The sequence below is a fragment of the Schistocerca cancellata genome, chromosome 5 (genome assembly GCF_023864275.1).
Source record: "Schistocerca cancellata isolate TAMUIC-IGC-003103 chromosome 5, iqSchCanc2.1, whole genome shotgun sequence".
Lineage (NCBI taxonomy): Eukaryota > Metazoa > Arthropoda > Insecta > Orthoptera > Acrididae > Schistocerca > Schistocerca cancellata.
The window spans coordinates 125,021,093-125,048,368 of record NC_064630.1 but is presented as its reverse complement, the minus strand read 5'-3'; the positions used below and the strand labels follow the sequence as shown (position 1 = coordinate 125,048,368).

The following is a 27,276-nucleotide window of genomic DNA, read 5'->3' as shown; positions in this document are numbered from 1 at the left end:
ATTCATACACACATGACTGTCAACTCTGGCAGCTCAGACCAGAATGCAACTATCATGTGGGATGGCAGTAGCAATCTGGAGATGACGAGGAAGGGAAGGGATATGCTGATTATCTCACCAAACCTTCATAGGCAGGCACTAACCCCTAGACCTAGTTCAAAGACTGATCTCCTGTGCCATTTCCCCTCACACCCCCAATCCTCACACCGCCCCTAAGAATCAACCTCAAAGGAGTGTCCCATTCGTCACTTCATTACCAACTACCAACTGTCAGAGGTATTAGAATGATTTCTGCTTATGACTTTCAACTCTATCATTTCAGGCCCAGGGTCCCTTACCTCAGACCATACTCCATCATCCCTGAAAGTTTGTAATATCATCACGGAATCTCTCTGTAAACTGGTTTTATATAAGGGTAGCAAACTTGGGGACAATCCTACAGAAAGAGAAGAGGAGGTAGGTGAAGAAGAGATGGATGAAATGAGTGTACCTTTCCATTGTACAAAACAGGTTTTGGACTAAATTTGTGGCCCCACACATTCTGGACCTAAAATGACTATTCATATGGTAACAGACAGATACCACTGGCTGGGAGTACAATGTGATTGTCATTTGTGGGCTAAAACCTGGTTACCTTCTCAGTCAGTGAAAGTCATTGTCCATATTCATTAGCCTCTCAGTTCCTTTTGAGAAGTTATGTGCCATATTTCTCAAGTATCCTCTGGGCAATGATTAAAATATATTCTTAAGGCTACTGACAGGTCTACCTGCCGATAGAAATGGACATTTCTCCTGAGACAGTTGCACTAAATGGATTTTAGGGTTTGGGTGCCAAACAGATGTAAACAGTGGATCAAGATCAACAATTCAGGTCTTTTTAGTTCAATGAACTAGCTACTTTATATGAGTTCACTCATCATTGTTCCATCAGCTACCATCCAACAAACAACAGCATGGTGGAATGCTGTCCAAGACACTCAGGTTGGTGTTAATATTTCACAAGTCTCCCTGGTTGATTGCCTTGCAACTGGTGTTATTTACTATGTGGACTGCATTCAAAACTGGCCTCTTGTACGATGAAACCTTGAGATTTCCATCAAACTTTTTTCCCCAAGCAACAAGAAGGCCACACTGAAGAATCTCACTCAGTCACACTACAAATGAGAAACTGTATTTCAAATTACCAAACTTCAACAGTACCTGGCTATGTAAAGCCACTCTTTAGGCATAAAGACCTTGCTCAATATACCCATACCATGCTATGCATGGATCTCATTAAAGTACCTTTGCAACCACTTTAAACCAGCCCCTTTCCAATCTTGGAAAGATGCTCACACAATGATGATCTTAATGAAAGTCAAATGAAATAGGATTTTCATTGAATGGGTAATACCAGCATACCTCCTCCCCACAGACAACACTGTACAATGGCAGCCTTCAGTCAGACATGCCCTCTTGTAGACCTTCCCTGCTGATCAGGTCTCCACTCTGCCAGCCCCACTGGCCACTCTGCAGTCATTACCAATGGAATCAGCTGCCACAGATGCTCACATGTCACCAGGAACTTCCTCCTCTCAACAGGTGCACTCACTCAATGATACCAGTGCTGGTTCACATGAGAGCTAGCAGAACAATTCAACACAAGTTTCTCTTTATCCCAGAAGCTCCGTCCTATGGGGGGGAGTCACTATGTGGTGATGAAAACAGTTGAACATGTAATTGGAAGTGTGGACTACATTTGTGCCTGTGTGATGACAGTCTAATGGTATCTTTGCTTATGTTTAATGACTTCATTTGAGTTATCTCTCTGGTTTTCTCCTGAGTTTTTGTTCCTTGATTTTTGCCTTTATTGTGGTAATAAAATGTACAGGACTTACAACATCTTTACCCAATTGTCAATTATAGTACCCACAACATAATTACAAAAAGTTACTAAAGAAAAATGATAAAATTTCAGTACAGATTGTAGGGTATTGTCTAAAAGTTGTTCAATACATAATAGAAATGAGAAAACCATAAACATTGTAGGAAAGTTCTGGTATAACGTTAATTCTTTAGGATTAAAGGAGACCATTCACCAAAACTGAAAGCCTTCCATTGTTGATAGGCACACACAAAAGAATGAAAACTGCAATCTTTTAATGTTATTCTTTGACAAACTAGAGTAAAATACAATACACACACATGCACATGCTTATATGCATGCATGAATACACATGCCTATGCTCCTATGTCATACGCCTAGACTGACAGTGCCACTGCTATTTCTCGGCAGGTGAACTGGTTGTGGCGGGCTTAGTGTCAGGTGACGTAGGTAGAAGGAGAGGAAGACAGGAGGCAAGGAGAGGAACTGGAGTTAGGTGGCTAGTGGGTTGGATGGAGGTGACCAGTTTGCTGTCCAGGGATGTGGGAGGGAGAGGTGGCAGACATATGGACTGGCACTACACAGATGGGAATTACCCTTACAACACATCCTCCACTCTCAAAATCATTGTGACCTCAATCTCAGGTGACCCAGTGTCCCTGCACCTTTCACCCAACAATTTGCCCTTTGTCTGTCCAGTCACCCCCTTCAAATTCATGTCCCCACATAGTCTTCACGATGTGTCTCTTCCCACCAGCTGTTACAATTGTGGCAGCCACTCCCAGTCCTTCTACCTGCCTACCACCTCCCTCTTCCTCAACACACCCCACCCGACGCTACTCCCACCACAACCAGACCACCTGCTGAAAAAAGTAGTATTACCACTGCCAATCTAGCCAGCACCATGAAGGGGCATAGTCATGTATATGCATGTATGTGTGTGTGTGTGTGTGTGTGTGTTTTATTTTATTCTACCTTGTCGAAAGGTAACTTTGATAGCTAGCAGTTTTCTTTCTTTTGTGTATGCTTATCAACAACTCACCATTTCTAGTTTTCAGTGAATGTCCTCCTTTAATCCTGAAGTATTTAAAATCATAAACATTTTACATTAATTTTCATTATGCTATAATTAATTATTTCCACATGCAGTGAAACAATAAACTCAGAAGTGTTTATCCTACAGCAGAAGGTAAAGAGTGTAAAAACTGCAAAACCATGAACTTATCAAATATATAATTGATATTGACTTGAATTTATTTTACAACTCACTTGTATAAAAACTGTGAAGAGTATAACAACAAGGGTGGTAGTCACAAATACTTGACGAGGTGCAATCACATCCTTATCAAGCATCTCTGCCAGAGAAAAAGCCACTGCACCTCGGAGTCCACCATATCCCATAATAAACTGCTCTTGTGCATTAATTTTATTCACTCGCAAAGGATTTGCTGTAGCTGTTAATAAAAACACCCCTGTGGAGCAGTAAATGTATTCATTTCATTTATGTTGTTACAGTGGAATCTATCTTCATAAAATTTAACATTTTGTTACATCAAAATACTCTGAAATTCTTCAATATATTTCATTATATATAATAATAAATACTAAACATAAATTTTGTTTAAATTTATACAACAATGGCAGTCTCAAAACTGGAACTCTTTTCCTTAGTTGCAACTTTGATTGCAAATCGCACACTCTAGTGTCTGCTGGATGACAGAGACCATGCTACTGGTTGCCATCTGTAGCCAACAGTCTATGTTAACTGTTGCTTCATGTGTGCAATATGACACATGATTATTACATGTCATGTTTGTCCCATGGAGTTGAAGATTGTTATCACATTAGTAAGTTGGTACAAATTGAACTGGCAATAATCAAATTCATAACAATGTACTAAGACAATTTCCTTCAGCAGACATTGGAGAGGGAAAAATATTGTTTTCCACATTTGTTCCTGTAACAAGAAATTATTTTGCATATGGATATGGAATATAATCATTTTCTATCAGGCATCCTTCATATATGCTAGCAGTCTATTGAGGTGGTTGATTGACCTTATCTCAGAAATGTCAGTAGACTATATGCCAAGTGAAAATACCAGCCGAGAATGCCATGGTGCCAGTTTTTCTTTGAAGAAGACTGATACATGCCGTGCGACATATGGTCATGCACTAGCCTACTGAAATGTGGCATGTAAAATGCCTGCAAGAGGGACTATGCCTTGGGCTATAAAACCTCCCTGAAATAGCAGTTGCTGTTCAGACTGTCCTCGATACATAGGAGACAAAATCACATGTTACAGCCAATGGTGCCATAATCCATCATACTTGGCATTTGTCCATTATACTGCTCAACAATGCAGTCTGCCTGATTGTGTTCACCACAGTAAAGTCTAACATATATGTCGCAATCACTGTAGGACAAGATGAAGGGGACTTATCCAAAAACACTACATTTCGTCATTCACCATGCCAGTCTAAAACATTAATGATTTTGGTAAATGGAAGCCGATGCAATGAGATGCTTGCCAACAGTCCATCCCTCAGTAGATGGTGTCAAACATTAATGCCAACATGTCCATACCTGTTGCAAAGCTGCAATGTTGGGTCTTTGGATGTAGCTGCTCTGTTAGTTACTGCCACATGGACGAAATGTCAATCATCCTGCACTGTGATTGTGTTATCCAGCACATGCTCATTTCTGTCTGTGACCCTCTTCTATCAACCAATTCCACATAGGAATCACTGTCATAACAGCACGGCCTGTATGAACTTTAATATCATGGTATGACAAACCTATTTTCCAGAGACTAATCATTCTGCTCCATTCAGATTCACTCACATGCTGGTATTGTGCCCTTTGACACTGACAAAGCATACTATCATTGGCTTGCATGTTTCCACTTAGTTCAAGCTGTGTGAGTGTTACTTGGATTGACTGGAGGTTGCTGCTCTGTTGGAGGGAAGGGGAAGGTGGGGTGGAGGGGTGTTAATGTCACCCTTGGAGATAGTCAGGCATGGTCAGGTCGGTTTGGCAGCTTGCTGTTGTTTGGTGCAGCATAGCTTGTGTGTGTCCTGGTGCAGGGTATTATTGTTAGTGGTGTTGATACATGGTAAATGTTGCAATACTGTAAAAATCCTATCCACCAATATTAAATTCTGCCCAGTGATTTACGTTCAGTGACTGTTATCTGCACTTGGGGTTGTAGTTTGATGATGTACAGAGTCCAAAGTGTGTGATCTGATCTGACATTAATGTTCACAGGTGAATGTAGCTGGCACCAATGTTGTGAAGGTGTCCTGATTCCCAGATGTTCTTTGTAGAATTGTTTCAATTGCTACTCCAGCATCTGTGAAAGGTGCTGGAATAGTGCTGATTTCACAGTGTTATATTTGTTGTTATTTGTGGGTGCCACAATGATGTCACTGATAATGTCTGCATTTTTGCGTAGGTGTCACAGTAATGTGACAAATTTTTCACTGTTGTCAGAAATGTTGCGGGGGGCAAATATGCAGTCAGTGATCATGAATTGCATCATTGTTTGGTCTGGACAGAATGGTTGTAAGTCAAGGTTGAACTAAGGTATAAGGGCATGCTACTGGTGTATGGGTGTGTTAGTGGCCACGTCAGTGACGAGTAAGGCGATTTCCCAATGTGGCATGGTTGTAACTCCATTGAGGATGTCCATAAATTATCCAACCAAATGGATCATGTAGTGCAGTATGAAAAGGTTGAATGGATCTATAAACAGCACAAAGGACTTGATAAAGTTGGGGAACATAGTAATTTGCGTTTGCAGCAGTCTGTTGGACTGTGTCTTGATTGTATGCACTTGGTTTACATTCGTGAACAAAGGTACTCAATAGGTCGTCCATGGGTACCCATTGTTTGGCAGTGTAAGTAGCATTTTCAAGACCAGTGGCACTAAACTGAAACATGTTATTTGCTTGTTTCACAAGCGGCCATCGCTGAACATGTTGACATGAAGCATGGAATGGATGTTATGAAAGTCACTGTCATGTCATACCATTCCAGAACATTATAGTTGCTAGATGACTCCATTGTCAACAGACAGTAGTCAGTTCACAGAAAGCTTAAGGGTTTGAATTTGTTGCCTCTGGTCATTGCAGGTCATCAATGTGGATTTTATGCCAGGAAAGGATAAACCCAATTACTAACAATGGCATGGTTATAGATAAAATGCAATTTATTGTTTACAATGGTACAATCTGCTATGCATCAACATAGATGTGAAGCTCAGAATACACTAACCTCCTTCAAGATATTCCACTCACAGCTGCTGCCATGCTGGTCAGAAAATCTGATCTTCTCTGTTGGCACTATCACTGGCAAAGCTCCCACAGAATATTTGTGTTTAGATATATGGCCATGTTGTACCTTGGAACAGTTTTTCACATTTGGAAAACCCTCCTTTTCTGGAGTACCTTTTTTTTTAAATTTCAGGAATAGACTGCAGCAAACATAAAGTGAATGCTATCAGTTCAAAGTGGAAGATGAGAATATAGTAAGCTTCTATTACAGGGGTCATTAGTGCCAAAAGTCTTAAATGTGTTCCACATTGCGATTCTCTCTCCTAGCATTCTATGATTATAAATTTTGATTTTAGCTGGAGGATATATTTAAATAACTGTCAAGTAACACTTATAACAATGCATCTTTTCAAACTTTTGAAGGATGATAATGTGAAGAGCCTACATTGTTCTTCACATTTGTAGAAAAAAATCAGAATTTTTAGAGTGTGTAAACTGGAGGAAATTTACAGTGTTTCAGCCAATACCTTCAAATCCACTTCTTATACATGATTAGTATTGGATTGGAATCCAGATACAAACCTTTCACAGACAGTGCAGCACATGATTTGAATATTTAATTTGAATTTACTTCTCTCCAAACTTTTCAAGATCTATATATAATACTATATGCTGCAGACTTATGTGTTGACTGATTTTCAAGATAAATAAGGATCAATAAATAGAATATGTTGGACACATGAGCTGACTGGTCAGGACTGATAATCTTGTTAGCTTCTTGTAGTGATGGACAGGAATGACTTCAATAGAAGACATGATATCTGCCACAAAATTTGCCGGAGGAATAAAGGACATAGGTGTCACATCAACCCAGACTTATTTCTCAGTTCATTGCAATGTATGAAAACCAAATGGTTCATAGGTAAACCAGGGTAGTCTGAACTATTTAATACCATTAATTGGTGCAGTAGGTTTACGTTGCTAGTTTTTTAATTGTCATTCTATTGACATTAAATTTTGCCAGTTATTATTATTCTGTACCTTTTTTTGTTATTGGAAATGATATTTACAGTTCTGTTTAAAAACATAATTTTTCAGCATAAGATTTAAAAATTATTATCCATAAGAATTTTTTTTTAAAACTTACCAAGAAACCTGCAAACTAAACATAACACAAGTGTCCACATAACAAAGCCTGTATGCCATATATGTCGATCACTCACTAGTACCATTCCTAAGAAAAGAAAAATAACAGCATCACTTGTGGAACTGAAACAAAAAAAAATTACATTGATATCCAGTGATGTGTCACATTGGAAAACAATTAATAGTGTCACTTTTTAATTTAAATATGAATACTTCTGAAACTTCCTGGTAGATTAAAACTGTGTGCCAGACAGAGACTCGAACTCAGGACCTTTGCAAAGGTCCCGAGTTTGAGTCTCGGTCTGGCACACAGTTTTAATCTGCCAGGGAGTTTCATATCAGCACACACTCCGCTTCAGATTGAAAATCTCATTCTATAAATACTTCTGATAGCACATCAATTTTCCCCTTTTCTGCTCCATTCACAAATGTGCTGCATGAAGAATAATATTCAGTAAGCATCTGCTGAGGCTCAAATTTCCCCAACTCTTAGAATTTTACAGTAAAGCTCTCCATGACGTGTGAAGCTTCTTTTGTAGTATCTGACACTGGAGGTTCATGATCATCTCCTGGCCACTCTCATATTTACATGTCTCTGGATCATCTCTTTCTCCTCTATTAATCTTACCTGGTAAGAGTTGGAGACTGAGGAGCAATAATCAAGAACTGGTTGAATGGGAGTTTTGGGTAGACTACATTTCCTTAGGACTCTTTCAATGAATCTCAGTATGGCATCCATTTCTCCTATGACTAAGTTTATGTGATTGGTCCATTTTAGGTCACTCAGGATCAACACTCACACGTATTTCATAGATGTTACAGTTTTCAGGGAATTATCACCAGTAGTGTAATCAAACAATAATGGGTCTTCTCACTTTTTTCTGCACAGAAAGTTAAAGTGAGCAACTTCAAAGAGCTTCTGACATTATGCTCCAGATTACTGTAATGGTCCAATGATATTTCTTTGGGTGCTTCAAAATTACTTCCACATTTGTTAATTTCGCTCTCATTCTTGGACTTCTGAATCAAGCAAGTCCTTCTCAGAAGATGAATGACAAGGTTTGCAACCTTCGTTTTTGTTATGATACATTATGAAGCATTTAAAAAAATAAATAGTCTTGTTAGCCTTGCTAATTTTGTTCTTTCCATGAGCTGTTTTTGTCATGGAATAGTTTGATTTAACTATAATATTCCAAATATATTAGAAATCAATGGTAACTCCAGGTAGGAACATCAACAATGTAGGAAAAGATAGATTGCTGCTTACTGTAAAGATCACACATTAAGTTGTAGACAGGCACAACTAAAAAACACTTACACCTAACTTTTGGCCACAGTCTTCCTCAGAAAAAGAAACACACCATTCATCCACACAAGCAAGCACACCTCACACACGCCTCATCCACACATGCGCGCGCACGCACACACACACATACACACACACACACACACACAGACACACACACACACACACACACACACACACACACACACACACACACCTCACAGAATGCATTTTGGTCTGAGCTGTCATAGTTGCTGGTCATGTGTGCATGAGGTGTGCTTGCTTGTGTGAGTGTTTCTCTTTCTTTTTCTGACACAGGCTGTGGTAGAAAGCTTATGTGTAAATGTCTTTTAATTGTGCCTGTCTGCAAATTAGTGTGTCATCTTTATGGTAAGTAGCAATCTGTCTTTTTCTACATTGTCAACATGCTAGTTACATAGTTATTTCAACAGAAATTTCTTTCTCTACTTCACTTATTGGAGAATGCTGCACAGCATAGTCCAGAAATCATGTTGTTCTTGAATGTCCAACATTTTGCTATCCAGTGGGCTTGAAGTTCGTGGTGATTCTAGGCAGACAATCTTATTGCATTCTTTATAAATGGCTACTTGGAAATACATTACTCCAAAATTAAACAACAGTGGAAAGAGCTTTTACCACTTCTTTCTGCTTCCTTCAACTGTCTTAACTCTACTTTTTTCATATAAGACAACCACTCATGTCAGAATTTGATAACCCATCCTACTCCTACATGCTTAATTTGTTGTTTGGATAACTATCAATTGCTCAATGTTGTCTCTACATGGTGAGTAATTGTCTTTAGTCATTCTATTGTTTATTGAAATTACATTCACTCAGTTTCTATCTTAAGCTATGCAAATAAGTTTAAGGTAACACAAATGATTATAATTTACCTCAACATCCTTGTAAAATATTTAACTGTTGTGTATGACTTCCGTGAAATATTCTTGAGAGCATAGTGAGCCTGCACAAGACCACAGAAAGTAATACTGTAACAAACAATAATTTACTGACAATCAGTGACTTAAAATCATTGCATGGCACATGTTTCATTGACTATATAAATGATTTCTAACCAAAGGAATAATTTGTGGAAGGAGGGGCAAATAAGTATTTTTTATATACCATGTAATAACGTGCCCACATTTAAATCAACACTAAAAAAATTGTTACAGTTACATACTATACATTACATTTTTCTGGCACATATTAATACACTGAGTGGCAAAAAATAAAAAAAAATAAAAAAATAAAATAAAAAAAAACCCAATTTCTTAAAAATTTGTTTGAAGTTGAGTCAATTCTGTGACACTAATCTACTATTTTATGATAAAATATTGTGGTACAGTTTCATCTAGGTGTCTGACAATGAAATAAAAAACTGATTCTAAACAAATTAATTCAGACACACAGCCACTTCAAGCAAATTTTGAGAAAGTTCATGAAGGTAACATTCCTCTGTTTTAGTTTTCTGCACCTCATGCTTCACTTCACAGACCTCTCTTTACACCTTCAAAAGCTTGCATTACCTATTCTTGAATAACCTCCCATTCTTTCAGGAGGGGCTCCTATAAGCCCTTCAGGGTCTCTGAATAGTTCTGCAAAGTCCTTCTCTCCTCCCAATCCTACCTACTGGCAATAGTATTTATATCAGTGCTTTGAGCATGCCAAGCCATAGCAGGAATCTCCACCTCATCCAAGAACTTTTGCACAATTCTTACATCATGTGGGCATTTGTTATCATGCATTTGTATAAAAAAGTCCTGATAAACGGACCAAAAGGCCAACATGCTCCAAAAGGATTTGCTCCACATGCTGAATTACTATAAGGCCCCCATCTCTGCAGTCATACTAATTCCTGCCCGTCCCATCAGAGAACCATCCCAAAAAGGCACCTTTCCCAAGGCCTTATCCAGACCCTCTCTCTACCATCAGGTGATCACAGGTCAAACTGTGACTCACTGGTGAACAATACTTTCTCCCATCATTGCACTCTCCAACCTCTATTTTCCCATGCAAAATCTAGTCAAGCTGTGCGGTGCCCTATGGTGATTCTTTCACCTGTAGCAGGTTTTCTGTATAGAAGATTGTCTTCTTCCAGTCTTGTCTGGATAGTTGTCTCACTAGCATTGACCCCTTGGACTTGGTGGTGTTTATTTCATACTTTAGTGGAATTAGTGTAATGATGGTGGAGAAGAACTGTAAGAAGTGGTCATGTCTTTCTGATGTTGCTCTTCTCATGCCTTCTCCAGGTTTCCCTGCAGAGCCTCCAGTTTCCTTGCACCTTCTCATGGTTCTGTAAATCATGGAAAGTGTATTTCTCACTGCTACATAATGCATAGTTCAACCATTTTCCACCTAAGCAACAGCTTTATCAGCAATTTCAGGACCTAATAGCATGTTTACTCTAAAAAGCTGATCACAATAATCACAAAAACATTCTACAGACATGTATGATTGAAAGGTGAGAAATCAAGGAACAAAAATAAGCAATAAAAGAGCAGGAAAGCATTACTGCCTCACATCCAGCAATGTATCTTTCAGGTTGTGTGACAAATACCAATGCTTCACTGTTTACTCGCAAAGCAATGTCAATAAATTATCATCAATATATTCTGTCTAAAAATGGAGAAAAAAATGCAACTTTTTGATTAAATACATAATTTGTTACATTTCATGCCAGTTGCTGTAGGTAACACATAAAGATAACCAAAATATAGCTTGAAACTTCAAATACAAGTCTCATAACATGGCAAACATATATAAAAAGTTATGTAATGAAACAGAGCTTGACAAAACAGATTCATTTCACTTTTATTGTTGGTATTATGACTATGTGCAAAAAATTTGAGCATCTGAACAGTGAAGATATTATTTATGCTTTATATTTGGATCACAGAAAGTATAGAGTGAGAAATATGGAAAAAATATAAATTTAAATGGAATGTGTAGTAGTAATGGAGTAATTATTTATCAATTACTGAGACAGGAGTAACTGTAGGTGGCCTGTCACCCTCTCCAAACCCCCTCCCCCCCCCCTCCCAGCCTCCCCCCACCCCACCCCCCACACACACAACTTTAAGTTAAGTTTAGGAATTCAGAGATACTTTCTTTTCAGGGAGGAAAGATAGAGGAAAGAAGTTGAAAAATTATCACACACACACACACACACACACACACACACACACACACACACACACACACACACTCACATCACAGGGAAAAATGAAGAACTAAAATTTTTCACATGCTTAAGTACTATAAGTAGGATAATACTCTCTGGCATGTTGGCATATTCATTCTTTACTGATATAGGCCCTGGAAGTGATTAAAAAATAGCTTTATGCTGGAATTCATTTACGACAATCATTTCTAAAGCAATAGACACTAAGACTTCTGGTCAAGTGAATACTGGGTTATAAATACAAAATCAAATAAGGGTAACGCAGAAGTAGGTTTAATAATGAATAAAAAAATAGGAGTGCAGGTAAGCTACTACAAACAGCATAGTGAATGCCTTATTGTGGCCAAGATAGACACGAAGCCCACGCCTACTACAGTAGTACAAGTTTATATGACAACTAGCTCTGCAGATGACGAAGAAATTGAAGAAATGTATGATGAGATAAAAGAAATTATTCAAATAGTGAAGGGAGACGAAAATTAAATAGTCATGGGTGACTTAAGGTCGAAACAAGGCCCCCGGAGTAGACAACATTCCATTAGAACTAATGACAACCTTGGGAGACCTAGTCCTAACAAATCTCTACCATCTGGTGAGCAAAATGTATGAGACAGGCGAAATACCCTCCGACTTCAAGAAGAATATAATAATTCCAATCCCAAAGAAAGCAGGTGTTGACACATGTGAAAATTACCGAACTATCAGTTTAATAAGCCATGGCTGCAAAATACTAACGCGAATTCTTTACAGATTAATAGAAAAACTGGTAGAGGCTGACCTCGGGGAAGATCAGTTTGGATTCCGTAGAAATGTTGGAACACGTGAGGCAATACTGACCCTACGGCTTATCTTAGAAGCCAGATTAAGAAAAGGCAAACCTACGTTTCTAGCATTTGTAGACTTAGAGAAAGCTTTTGACAATGTTGACTGGAATACTCTCTTTCACATTCTGAAGGTGGCAGGGGTAAAATAAAGGGAACGAAAGGCTATTAACAATTTGTACAGAAACCAGATGGCAGTTATAAGAGTCGAGGGACATGAAAGAGAAGCAATGGTTGAAAAGGCTGTGAGACAGGGGTTTAGCCTTTCCCCAATGTTATTCAATCTGTATATTGAGCAAGCAGCAAAGGAAACAGAAGAAAAATTCGGAGTAGGTATTAAAATCTATGGAGAAGAAATAAAAACTTTAAGGTTCATTGTAATTCTGTCAGAGACAGCAAAGGACTTGGAAGAGCAGTTGAACGGAATGGACAGTGTCTTGAAAGGAGGATATAAGATGAGCATCAACAAAAGCAAAACGAGGATAATGGAATGTAGTTGAATTAACGCAGGTGATGCTGAGGGAATTAGATTAGGAAATGAGACACTTAAAGTAGTAAAGGAGTTTTGCTATTTGGGGAGCAAAATAACTGATGATGGTTGAAGTAGAGAGGATATAAAATGTAGACTGGCAATGGCAAGGAAAGCGTTTCTGAAGAAGAGGAATTTGTTAATGTTGAGTATAGACTTAAGTGTCAGGAAGTCGTTTCTGAAAGTATTTGTATGGAGTGTAGCCATGTATGGAAGGTAAACATTGACGATAAATAGTTTGGACAAGAAAAGAATAGAAGCTTTTGAAATGTTGTGCTACAGAAAAATGCTGAAGATTAGATGGGTAGATCACATAACTAATGAGGAGGTACTGAATAGAATTGGGGAGAAGAGAAGTTTGTGGCACAACTTGACTAGAAGAAGGGATCGGTTGGTAGGACATGTTCTGAGGCATCAAGGGATCACCAATTTAGTATTGGAGGGCAACATGGAGGGTAAAAATCATAGAGGGAGACCAAGAGATTAATACACTAAGCAGGTTCAGAAGGATGTAGGCTGCAGTACGTACTGGGAGATGAAGCAGCTTGCACAGGATAGAGTAGCATGGAGTGCTGCATCAAACCAGTCTCAGGACTGAAGACCATAACAACAACAGACACTAATGAACCAAAACATCATGACCACCAGTTTATTAGTGCTTTGGTCTACATTTGAAATGCAATACAGCAACAATTCTGTGTGTCACAGATTTGATAAGTCCTTGGTGTTTCTGGAAGTATGTGGCACAAGATGTTTATGCATGGGACAGACAATTCTTGTAAATGTAGGTGCAGAGCTGGCAGCCTATAGCACCTCGATTGTGTTTCATTGGGTTGAAATCGGGTAGATCTGGCAGCCAAGATATCAATGTGAGTTCAGTATCATGTTCCTCAAACCTTTGTGATGTGGACAGTTCTCCTGCTCCAAGGTACCATCACTGTTGGGAAGACATCAAGCATGATATGATGGATGTGGTACACAATAATTCTTACTTTGTCCACAGCTGTCTTGATACCTTTGATTACTAACTCAGGTTCCATGGACAACAGAATACTGCCCCATAGGAGTGAATCATGGGGCAATGGATGTTTCAAGCATTTACTCACCTGGATGACGGAATATCTGAACTCAAGTATTGGCTGGGTGCAACAAAAAATACAATTCATCTGACCAAGTGAAACATTTGCATTGATCCACAGTTGAGTCTTAATGATTCCATGCCCACTACAATCTTAACTTATGATGTTATTGGTCAACATTAGATCATACAGGTGTTTCCTGCTGAGGAGCCTCACATTCAACAAAGTGAGCTGAACAGACATCTAATGCCTTGGCACCTACTTGTGGTTCCCTATCCTTCAACTACTTTTCATTGATGCTCACGACAGTAGTACCTGAATAGCTGACCGACTTCACTGTTCCTAAGATCCTCATTCCCATGTCCCAGGCTATAACAATCTGCCCTTTGTCAAACAATGGAAACTCCAGTTTGGAACAACAATATTAGGAATAGGATAGATTGCTCACATTAAAGATGACCTATTGAGTTGTGGACAGGCACAATGTAAACACATTCATACAGGCAAGTACACCTCTTGCACACTTGTTCGCCACAACTGGCAACTCCAACAAAGGAGGGAAGCAGAAAAGGAGGGGAGCAGGGAAAGGGAAAGGATGGACAGGTGCATTGGCATAGGGTGGCACAAAAAGGGTGAGGGAATGTGAGTGTGGAGGGGGTGATAGGATGAGGGTGTGGGAACTGTTGTGTGGGGAATATGGTGGCAGTACGTACTGTAGGTTGAGGCTGGGATAATTTTGGAAGCAGAGAATGTGTTGTAAAGATAACTCCCATCTGCACAGTTCAGAAAATCTGGTGGTGAAGTGAACCCATCTGGATACACTCCTCCATCACTAGCTACCTTATGAACCAGTAGACACAGGAGAGTGTGATTTGTAATCAAAGTTGTCACCTTAATGAACTAACTTTCCTAACTACTCTACAATACAATACGACTCAGCATACATTCCTGTCTCAACAGAGATTTGAAAGAGGTATCAGTAGTTGACTGTTTCTTTAGACCTAATTTGAATACAGTATTTTCCCTCTTAGTTAATACATTCATCACCTCTTTGTTGATTTCAAAGCTCAACACATAATATTTAACAGTGTGCATTGCTTCAACTGCTTTTGATATTGTAGGAACTGTCAAAAATTGTGGTTTATCTTCACTTTCTTATTGTTTCTCCACCATCTGTTCCTGCACGACTTCATCACTTATGATGGACCGTCAGATGGCAATATGTCCATCACATTCAACATATGCATTGAAGCTAATGTAGTCAGAGTTTTCTTCTTGCCCCATTACTTGCTGCCATTGTTCAGCTGTAATACCTTTTCTTCTGGTGTGATATCTTCTGTAAACATCTGATGAATGCCAGGCTTGAAGCAGTTTGAGATTGTATATTCTTGCATGAAATCCCAGGCACTTCTTACAAAGTGCATAGTGTCCAAGATTGTTACATTTCTCATAGCAGAACGAAGAAAGGCACACATATCTTCCTATATTTATCTTTCAGTCAATTTATAATGCCTTAGTCAAATGGCTGAAGGTAGCTTACACAATTGGGAGGAAGAGACACATTTGTATTGCATAGCTGTGACTTAATTTGGGGATGGGGATGGGGATTAGTCAATAAACAGGATGACTTTCCTATTCCTAACATACAAACTCACATCCCAGGCATGCAATAAATGTTTGAATATAGTTGTTGTTACTAATGCTTTTGCATTACATGCATATTTACATGAAAATGTCTATAGATTTTTAAAGCATCATGGACTCTTCACATTTTTAGTTATTAGTGGCACCAATTTTTCTGTTCGACTTTCAATTTATTTATTTAGCGTATGGCAAGTACAAATCACGTATGAAAAATCTAAAAGTACATAACACACAAAACAGTTACAATATCACAAACAAACATCTAGGTTAGAAATATAATCGATTGCACTGTTAGTCGCATCCACGAAGTCCCTTGTTGGCCCAGGGTAGGCCCTCAGAGGGCATTCTACCACGATATGGTGAATTGTCTGCCTGTCAGCACCGCAGTCGCACTGTGGTGATGGCACTATGCTCCATTTGTACAAGGAGTCCGCACAGTGGCCGTGGCTCATCCTGATCCTGTTAAGGGTAGACCAGATTTTGTGGGGCAAGTCAAAGCCCCGAGGTCTGTTAGATGTTCCCAATAAGGTGTTAACCTGAGGCGGTGTCTTTTCCTCCCATTCTTCTCTCCAGCGGTCCTCAAGAATAAAAGCATTCTTTACCAGATCTTTGGCACTTGCGAGAGGGGGGTGTCTGGATTTCAATCTATTTTGCTCAATTCCATTACTCAGGGTGTGGATAGGAAGATCTGGGCTATTTTGGATTTTTCGGCACTCCCTGACAAGTGCGTGTTCTCTGCGCAAATGTGGCGGCGGGATATGGCTCAATACAGGCAGCCATTGGACAGGAGTTGACCTGATTGTTCCAGAGATAATCCTCATCATTTGGTTCAAGACTGCATCTACCTTCTTGATGTGAGCACTATTTAACTATATTGGGGAACAGTACTCTGCTGCAGAATAGACAAGTCCTAGCGCAGAGCTACGCAGAACGGAGGCAGTGGACCCCCAACTAGTGCCACAAAGCTTTTGGACAATGTTGTTTCTAGTTCTGACTTTTTCAGCAGTGTTTACAAGGTGTTGTTTATAGCTCAATGTTCTATCGAGTGTCACGCCCAGATACTTTGGTGTTCTATTATATGGAAGAATGCCACCATCAAAGCAGATCTTGAGCTCTTTGTTTGCTAATTTGTTATTCAGGTGGAAACAAGTGGCCTCTGTTTTGGATGGGCTGGGTTGGAGCCTCCAGTCACGGAAGTATTTTTCTAGAGTGGTCAAATCGCTGGATAGTGTGATCTCAGTTTCCTCCATCACTCGATGTTGTGTGGCCAAGGCCCAGTCGTCCGCATATCCGAACATTTTGGATCTCATCCTAGGCATATCGGCTATATACATGCTGAAAAGCAGTGGTGCCAGTACTGAACCTTGGGGCAGGCCATTATTAAGTTTCATGAATTTACTTCTGTTGTTACCGATGACAACCTGGAATGGTCTATTGCAGAGCATTTCGTTGATAAGGTTAGCCGTTTTTAGACGTGGCACAATGCGGAGGAGCTTATAAATCAGGCCCTGTCTCCAGACAGTGTCGAACGCCGCTGTCAGGTCAACAAATACCACTGATGTTTTTTGCTGTCTTTGGAAGCCCGCCTCGATGTAGGTTGTTAGAGCGAGGACCTGATCCGTGCAGCTTCTTTTCGGCCGGAAGCCCGCCTGTTCTACCGGTACAGCCTCCAGGATGACTTCGCTCATTCTGTTGTACATAAGTCTCTCCAGTAATTTATAGATCATGCTGAGTAAGGCGATTGGGCGGTAGCTCTGAGGTTGGTCACTCGGTTTGCCCGGTTTTAATATGGCAACAATTTTAGCCTTTTTGAGAGTGTGTGGAATTTTTCCAGTTTGCAACACGTTAGAGAAGAATCGCGCAAGCCATAATCTTGCAAATTTACCACAGTGGAGCAGAAATTCTGGGTGAATCCCATCAATATAACATGATAAGACAGTTAGCCACTTTTTACTAAATTTTCTCCCATAGTGTTTTGCACCTTGCCAGGCAGAAGGTGAAAAAACAGTCCATTTCATCTGCATTGGGGCTGTACCTTTCTATAACTGATGGAAGAGTGTTTTTCCATGACTGAATAGTGCCAATGTTTACACTTCCAGGATTACCTTGAACATATTTATTCATTAAATTGTATCAGTAACTTTCAATATAACCTCTTGATACTCTGAAATCTGTGAGTTCCACCTTTTGTGCTAAATGCACTAATGTGTGAAACTTAAGAATGAACATGACATTCACAAGATGTGTCACAGCCAAATAATAAAGTTCAATGAAACTCGGACCATACATAGAAAGAACTGCTACATTATAGTACAGAAGGTAACTGCAAGAAATGCCCAATAAGATGATCAGAAGTTATACTTTTATTCACAAACAATAATTACACTGAAGTCATCTCAATATATAATGGTCTCCTGGACATTATAAAAGGTGACTCATCAATCTTAATATGGTGTGTGACCACCACAGACAGCAAAGCATGCTGGTCACAAGGCTGGTAGAGAGTTCTTATGGTAGGGCATTCCATTCCTCCAGCAGTCTGGTTGACAGCTGTTAGATAGTCATTAGTGCATGTAGACATGCTGCACTACATCTTCCCAATGCATCCCACACTTGCTTAATGGAATACACAATGGGACAGTGAGCAGGCCTGTCCATTTGCCAAATATCCTCTGGTTCCAACGCCTTCTCCACTTGCACTGTCCAATTTGGTTGTAATTTGTCATTCATAAAAATGAAGTCAGAGCAAAATGCAACCCTGAAAAGAAGCACATGGGAAGGAGTACAGTGTCACAATAACATTGAGCAGTGAATGTACTGTGCTCAAAGATTTGGAGGCCAATACACCCATGCAACACTATGCCTCTCCATATCGTAACACTGAAACCACTAAAACAATCATGTTCATTAAAGTTCCTGGGTACATTACTTATGGTGAAAGGAGGCAATATGCCCATAAGTTTTGCACACCAGTGTATATTGCTTTAGCAAGAATCAAAGTACCATCAACTGAAATATTTGAAGCATGAGATTGTTTTACCCACTTGACTAGCATGTTTTCCAGTTCTGGAAGCTGACCTTCATATACTTATTTTTGTTTACTTTGTTCTTCTCCAGACATGCTGTTTTAACTATTTTTTGTTTGCTCACTACTGTATTTAATATGGAGGAATGTTCAGTTTTTGTGGAATATCAACACACTTCACCTGTGAATTTTTGCCCACTTCCTGAATAGTGGTCCACTTTTCTTTGTTTGTTAACTGTCTCACTGTCTTTTTGTCCATGCTATATTGTTGCACCGTATGACACAAAAAAATCATGGACTGAGATTCAGTCAAACACTAAATATGAACAAAGGACATTAGAAGCTGTCTTACACAATAATAAATATATGGTTTATTGTCTGACTGCTACAACTTCATGCCTGCCAAAGATTGATACTTGTTGGTAGATGTCGGAAGCCATCGGAGCTACCATCAACTTATACAAACTAGTTCCATATATCATTTCTACTGAAGCAAATGCATACAACACATGAAGTTGCCGGCACTGAACAGCAAAGGGTCACCATGGCTGCAAACGTCCTACTCCCACCATTCCTAGATCTCTCAGTGGCATAGATGACAACAGCCAAATGGTACTAATATTGCAAAATTTGAACACACTAAGCAGGGTGGGAGAACATATGAATGATTCATTTAATATGCATTTAATGCAATTGGTAATGAGGAATGTGCTAATGAGATTCCATTGTACACATCTGTGCCAGTCAGACTTGCATTAAGGAAGAGAGACATGTGGCTATGAGAGGGAGAGAATAATAGGTGACAGGAGAGGACAGACAGAGGCAATGGAATTAGCATGGTGGAATCAGAGAGAGAGAGAGAGAGAGAGAGAGAGAGAGAGAGAGAGAGAGATGAGGCAAGGAGAAGTATAATATTGGGACAGAAGAGGAATAGTGTGAAAAATGACAGTGAACAGTAGACAATTGGCAGGTTGTCATTCCCATATATAATATAGCACAGTAATATCAGTACTTCTGACATTTGATTTGATTGGTTTCACACATATCCTTACATTTCATCAGAAGGAAAATGCCTGTGACTGTTGTACAGTAGAAAATCCATTTATCAACTATCAAGATGAAAGTACAGCTTGTTCATCTGTCTGTAAAGATTCTTCAGTTTTACCAGTATGTTTGGATAACTCCTGCATCACACTCAACGGCTGTCAAAGCTATAGAGGAGATATTTTTTAATGTAGAATGAATTATAGCTGTCAAACTTGAGGTATTGATGGTGGTTGGTACATTTGATACAGAGCTTTTCATGGCAGCATCTGAAAGGTGCAAACCAACACCCAGGGACTAACTCATCAAAATGAGAAGAGTCAGGTAAGTGAATCTGAGAGTATAATTGGATGTTATGAAGAAAAAAAGAGTAGAGGTCATCTTTGCAATATGTTCAGATCATAAATATGTCACCAATGAATCTCAACAAATTGAGGAATTTAAGGCATTGGTCTGAGAGGATGGATTATTAATGGTGGGCCACACGCAAGTCCACACAGAAAGATGTCACGTATCTACCCAAGGCTCTTCCACATTTTTTTGTAGATTTATCCTTCAAAGGAGGAATAACTATAGGTTGGAATGTGGATTAGGAAGAATGTGATGGTTTTGGTCTTGTTACAATAAGATAGTGTTATATGACAGCAATATCATGGTTATGGTGATATTCATGTATAGGGTATAGCATCCATGGTGACATATAAACTTCAAGAATTTTAATTCTGTTTCCTTTAGGTAAAGCACTGAAAAACTGTCTTTTCCATCTCTTACAATTGTACACTAATCTTTTCCTTCTTTGTATGTTTATCACACCTACCACACATTTATTGTAATCTTTGTCTGCTAACGCAATTTCCCCTTACATCTCTTGCCATTTACAACTGAAATATTCCCAGATGCCTTAGAACATGTCCTCCTAATCTGCCTGTTCTTGTAGTAAAAGTCTTAGCAGCATTTTAATGCCAAGGCAAAAATATACAGTGACAAAGTTCAAGAGTTGTAGTGTAACAAAGTTGGAAAGATCAGAAGGCCAAAACTAGTATTTGCATTTATTAAATTGCAACTGTGATTGAAATAAATTATCAGCTACAACTTTTATCTTTGTTGTGCTTATCCTTCACCCAAATACAGAAAAGAGGCTCTTATCCTTCACCCAAATTCAGAAAAGAGGGTAGTGTTGATGGAGGGGGGGTGGTAATAGAGAGTGATGGGGGAGAAGAGAGAAGGGAGGGAGGGAGGGAGGGAGTGGGAAAGAGAGAGTGAGGTGGAATGGGGAGTAGAGGAGACAGAAATGGGAGTTGACAGAATGCAAACAAGTGTAAGAGATATGCTTCAAGTACCCATGTAACACAGTATTAAATACAGACAGGTCACACTGTAACATTTTATTTGATTTGATGTGTAGGACAACCTTCTTCATTGTTTTAATTCTTTGCCTTATTACAGAATAATATTCAGAGGAATTTCTCCAAGACTGGGTAAACTTTTTCAACTAAGAATGAGTTCTGTAAGTGCTCTGTGGAAGCTGTTATTCATAATATTACAGTGATTTGTTTTTATGATATTAGAGATTTTAAATCTTTGTCTGTAAATGCACAAACTGATCCAATAAATTTTTTGAACTATGACAGTATGACAGAAAATAATTTTCAGTGGATATCTCCTGTCCACACAAAATCATGTGGAAGGTCTATGCAATCTGCAATAAAAGCTTTTAAAAATTTTACACCTCAAAGTAGTACAGCAAGTTAATGATATAAAGGTATTCAAAAACAATGAAATGAGTTTCTCATAAACTACACATTTACTAGATCAAGTTAATTTTTAGTGTCTTAAACTTCAATGTTAATTACTACAGCCAAAAGATATTTTTTCTAAATAATCTGAATAGCAGAAAATAAATTGTTTGGGTCACTGTGCCAATCCTTAACAAATTACTAGTGACAAATTAATTATTAGTACCATGCAAATGGCATACTTTATTGAATAACTTATCTGAGGTCGGAAAGGAAAGAATCATTTATCAAACCACAACAGAAGAGAATATAGTCTGCCTTCTCTCATGGATGGGACTGACCACATCTTCTAAATTCTCAAGTAGCACAAGAAGGTCATAACCTGCAAACAATCAAGAAGCACTGCAATATTTATGACCTGTTCTTACCTTATGATTCCTGAAAAGTGCACTAATTCAGCTGTAATGTAGGAGAGGTATGCTACCCCCAGCACAGCAAGAGGTTCCACAACTGAAAATCAAAATAAATTCTATAATGTTAATGTAGACACCAAACAATTTCCTTTCTGTAAGTATATGAACAGAACTACATATTTTAAAGTTATTGTTCCCTAATAATATTTTATGCTGTGCTCTACTCTAAATATATTAACAACAAGAAATAAGAAAGTAAAATAAACACGTGTCTTTTAATTGTGCCTGTATGCAACTTAATGTATATTCTTTATGGTACATAGAAATCCATCTTTCCCTACATTGTAAATACCTTTGGTACAGCTATATGCAGCATACACATGTGAAAATACCAGCAAAACTCACATTCCAAATTTAGAAATGAATTTGTATACAAAATACATATTTATACAATACAATGTGTATACAAAATACAATATTTGCATATTGTGTCACAAGAATGAAGCCTAACATTAGAAGTGCAATGTTCTGCTAAATAAGTCTTGAGAAAGACATAAATGAGAGGAGCTATTGGTACCACTTATTTAGTCATTTTCACTGCATCATTATATTTACAGTTACCTAAGCATCTTCCCAGACGAGCAGTCTCTACACAAGCTTCATGTCAAGACAGTAGGGGGAGGAGGGGTCGCAGGAAATATTTACAGCCACTTCAGATGAACTTTGCCAGTAATCATGTCCACTGATTTAAAGAAACCCAAATTATGGATGGCAAGAAGATGTCTTGAAACCTACTCCTGAATGTGAGTCTAGGTCATTACCACTATGCTCCCTTGCTTGGTATGCTTACTCTCAAAGATGACAGAGCTGAAAAATTAACAAAACCTTATGGGTTTGAAAATGTTTACAAGAGATTGTGGTAAATGAAAGCTTTTTATGTTCTGTGAGCATAACTTTATTGGAAGCTTACTGACTATATAGTATTCAACAATGGAAAATCCAGGATAGAATGTAACAATATTATGAAAAGGATAGTTGCTGCTCAGCATGTAGTAGAAATACTGAAAAAAACATAGAATATACACACACTGATCTTTCCACTAACACCCCACCCTCTGTCTAACCTCCTGACTGCACCTAGCCTTCTCTCCACATCATCCCTATATGCTCCCACAAGCAAAAATGTTCCATACCCACCCCTACCATGCTATCTCTCTCCCCTTTCCCATCCCAGCCTCCTCCTTCTCCCCACCACTGGGTTGCATCTCCCATCATGCACTGCTGCTCACAGTGTGGCCTCAGCAGCCAGTGCTCGTGTGTGTGTGTGTGTGTGTGTGTGTGTGTGTGTGTGTGTGTGTGTGTGTGTCTTTTCTGTCTACCATGAAGGCCTTGTTGGCTGAAAGCTCATTTCCTGACAATGTTTTTGTTGTGCCTATCTATGACTCATCATCTCCACTATATTGTGAGTAGCAACTAATCTTTTCATAATACTGAAATTCTTATAATAGTAGTGGTGTGGCGTACACATTAAAGTTGTTAAAATGACCTGTCTCAACACTGACTGCTGCAGAGTGAAAAATTTCATTCTGGGGAAAAAATTAGATATGTGTAACGGCTCCAACCTGCATCACTCTGGAAACTGTATGGGTGGAGAAACATTACTGTCAATCACTGTGGTGCCATTACCTACATGGGGCTTTTCACCAGGAGTACACTCTGATGTGACCATGCTAAAATCTGCATACTAGGTCCATTCAAAAAGTTCTGGAACTTTCATAATTTCGTGCCAGCGGAGTGTTGGAGCAAAATGTGGTTGACATCCTTGCACACACCCGTATCTAATGAGTAACTGTCAGAAGTTGCTCTGTTGTATGTCTGTTGATTGTTGTTCAGTGCTGTGTTGAGTAGAATGTTGTGTTGCACAGTCTGCAAATTTCGAGGTGACAGAGTTAAAGGTGCAATGTGTCTGCATTAAATTTTGCATGAAACTCAAAAAATTGTGTGTGCCAATTGAAGACTGACTGTCTGGGAGATTGCAGAAGAATGTAACTTTTCAGTTGGACCATGTCATTAAATCCTGTGAGAAGGAAATGGCCTGAAATGTGGCGAGACAATTGATGGGTATTGCATCACGATAACGTACTCGCACAGTCATCCCTGTTGGTACCTGACTATTGCATGAAAAATGAAATCAGTTTACTATCTCATCCTCCATACTCTCCAAATCTGGCCCCTCTGAACTTTTTTTATTTCAAAAGTTGAAAACCTCATTGAAAGGATGAAGATTTGCAAAGACAGACAAGATAAAAGAAAATTCGCAGACAGCGCTTCATGCAATCCACCAAGACTGCTTTTGGAAGTGGAAATGGCATGCATCAACTGTATAGGAGAGTATTTTGAAGGAGACCATGCACAATAAGTGAAAGGTATGTGCAGAAAAATTTTGTGCACAAAATTCCGGAACTTCTTGAATAGACCTTGTATAAGCTGGCCTATGGCCAGTCTGAGACTGTTGTAAAGCAGTACTGTACTGAAACAATTACAGTGTGTGCCAGGCAGTTTGTTTACATGGATTTACTTCCAGGCACTATTAGCAGATGGCTGAATGTGGACATTGTATTATTGGAATGCTTACTTAAAAAGGCTCACACAGCTCTGAGAAACATTCTGTAGTTTCCATTAGCTTTTTATTGATTGCCTTTACTAAAGTGGTGACAACCTGAACCCAACAAAATATGAAGCTTGCATATAAAACATTTTTGTGATTAGGTGAGAGAGTGTATTTTCAATTGGGGAGTAACTACAACTACTAATGCAAACCATGCAGGGTTATCAGGAGCTAATGATAGCAATGTTGCAGACAGAGCAAATGTTATCAATTGTAACACGAATGTTTTCTGTGCCACCCATATTTACAGCTTTCACACCATTTAACAAATGATTGAAGAGTAATAGGCTTAGTGCTAGTGATTGCAATTCCATTTTACAGCTTGTCAGATTTCTGGCACAGGAATAGAAGAGGCTATGTTCTTGTCAGGATATCTAAAACTGTATCATCTGATATGAAAACTTGAACCCATAACATATCTAGTAGCACTTAAGTTGCCTGGAATACTTTCTTAATTACAAGAACATTTTTTTTATGAGGAAGGATGTTATTACAGCCAGCATAGAATTTGGCAACAGAAAAAGGGCCCCACTTGACCTTATGCAGACTGGGTCACCAGCCTACGGATATAAAGTGTTACTGCTACATTTCCCCCCCATGAACCATGGACCTTGCCGTTGGTGGGGAGGCTTGTGTGCCTCAGCAATACAGATAGCCGTACCGTAGGTGCAACCACAATGGAGGGGTATCTGTTGAGAGGCCAGACAAACGTGTGGTTCCTGAAGAGGGGCAGCAGCCTTTTCAGTAGTTGCAGGAGCAACAGTCTGGATGATTGACTGATCTGGCCTTGTAACACTAACCAAAACGGTCTTGCTGTGCTGGTACTGTGAACGGTTGAAAGCAAGGGGAAACTACAGCTGTAATTTTTCCCGAGAGCATGCAGCTTTACTGTATGGTTAAATGATGATGGCGTCCTCTTGGGTAAAATATTCTGGAGGTAAAATAGTCCCCCATTCGGATCTCCAGGCGGGGACTACTCAAGAGGACAAGGTTATCAGGAGAAAGAAAACGGGCGTTCTACGGATCGGAGTGTGGAATGTCAGATCCCTTAATCGGGCAGGTAGCTTAGAAAATTTAAAAAGGGAAATGGATAGGTTAAAGTTAGATATAGTGGGAATTAGTGAAGTTTGGTGGCAGGAGGAACAAGACTTTTGGTCAGGCGAATACAGGGTTATAAATACAAAGTCAAATAGGGGTAATGCAGGAGTAGGTTTAATAATGAAAAAAAAAAAAAAAAAAAGGAATGAGGGTAAGCTACTATAAACAGCATAGTAAACGCATTATTGTGGCCAAGATAGACACGAAGACCACGCCTACTACAGTAGTACGAGTTTATATGCCAACTAGCTCTGCATATGACGAAGAAATTGAAGAAATGTATGATGAGATAAAAGAAATTATTCAGGTAGTGAAGGGAGACGAAAATTTAATAGTCACGGTTGACTGGAATTCAGTAGTAGGAAATGGGAGAGAAGGAAATGTAGTAGGTGAATATGGATTGGGGGTAAGAAATGAAAGAGGAAGCCGCCTGGTAGAATTTTGCACAGAGCACAACTTAATCATAGATAACACTTGGTTCAAGAATCATAAAAGAAGGTTGTATACATGGAAGAAGCCTCGAGATACTGAAAGGTTTCAGATAGATTTTATAATGGTAAGACAGAGATTTAGGAACCAGGTTTTAAATTGTAAGACATTTCCAGGGGCAGATGTGGACTCTGACCACAATCTATTGGTTATGAACTGTAGATTAAAACTGAAGAAACTGCAGAAAGGTGTGAATTTAAGGAGATGGGACCTGGATACACTGACTAAACCAGAGGTTGTACTGAGTTTCAGGGAGAGCATAAGGGAACAATTGACAAGAATGGGGGAAAGAAATACAGTAGAAGAAGAATGGGTAACTTGAACGGATGAAGTAGTGAAGGCAGCAGAGGATCAAGTAGGTAAAAAGATGAGCGCTAGTAGAAATCCTTGGGTAACAGAAGAAATATTGAATTTAATTGATGAAAGGAGAAAAATAAAAATGCAGTAAATGAAGCAGGCAAAAAGGAATACAAACATCTCAAAAATGAGATCAACAGGAAGTGCAAAATGGCTAAGCAGGCGTGGCTAGAGGACAAATGTAAGGATGTAGAGGCTTATCTCAGTAGAGGTAAGATAGATACTGCCTACAGGAAAATTAGAGAGACCTCTGGAGCAAGGAGAACCACTTCCATGAACATCAAGAGCTCAGATGGAAACTCAGTTCTAAGCAAAGAAGGGAAAGCAGAAAGGTGGAAGGAGTATATAGAGGGTCTATACAAGGGCGATGTACTTGAGGACAATATTATGGAAATGGAAGAGGATGTAGATGAAGATGAAATGGGAGATATGATACTGTGTGAAGAGTTTGACAGAGCACTGAAAGACCTGAGTCGAAACAAGGCCCCGGGAGTAGATAACATTCCATTAGAACTACTGACAGCCTTGGGAGAGCCAGTCCTGACAAAACTCTACCATCTGATGAGCAATATGTATGAGACAGGCGAAATACCCTCAGA

General features: G+C 39.1%; 1 protein-coding gene across 1 annotated transcript in view; it reads right to left on the bottom strand.

The window, feature by feature from the left end:
- Window positions 1-27,276, bottom strand: part of LOC126187901 (sodium/hydrogen exchanger 2-like) — a 260,348-nt gene that overhangs the window by 78,668 nt on the left and 154,404 nt on the right. The window contains exons 11-14 of the mRNA XM_049929251.1: window positions 22,081-22,162; window positions 9,484-9,579; window positions 7,286-7,407; window positions 3,134-3,336 (exon numbers count right to left, since the gene is read on the bottom strand). Of these exons, the coding sequence (XP_049785208.1) occupies window positions 3,134-3,336; window positions 7,286-7,407; window positions 9,484-9,579; window positions 22,081-22,162 (503 nt within the window). The remainder of the gene's footprint in view (window positions 1-3,133; window positions 3,337-7,285; window positions 7,408-9,483; window positions 9,580-22,080; window positions 22,163-27,276) is intronic.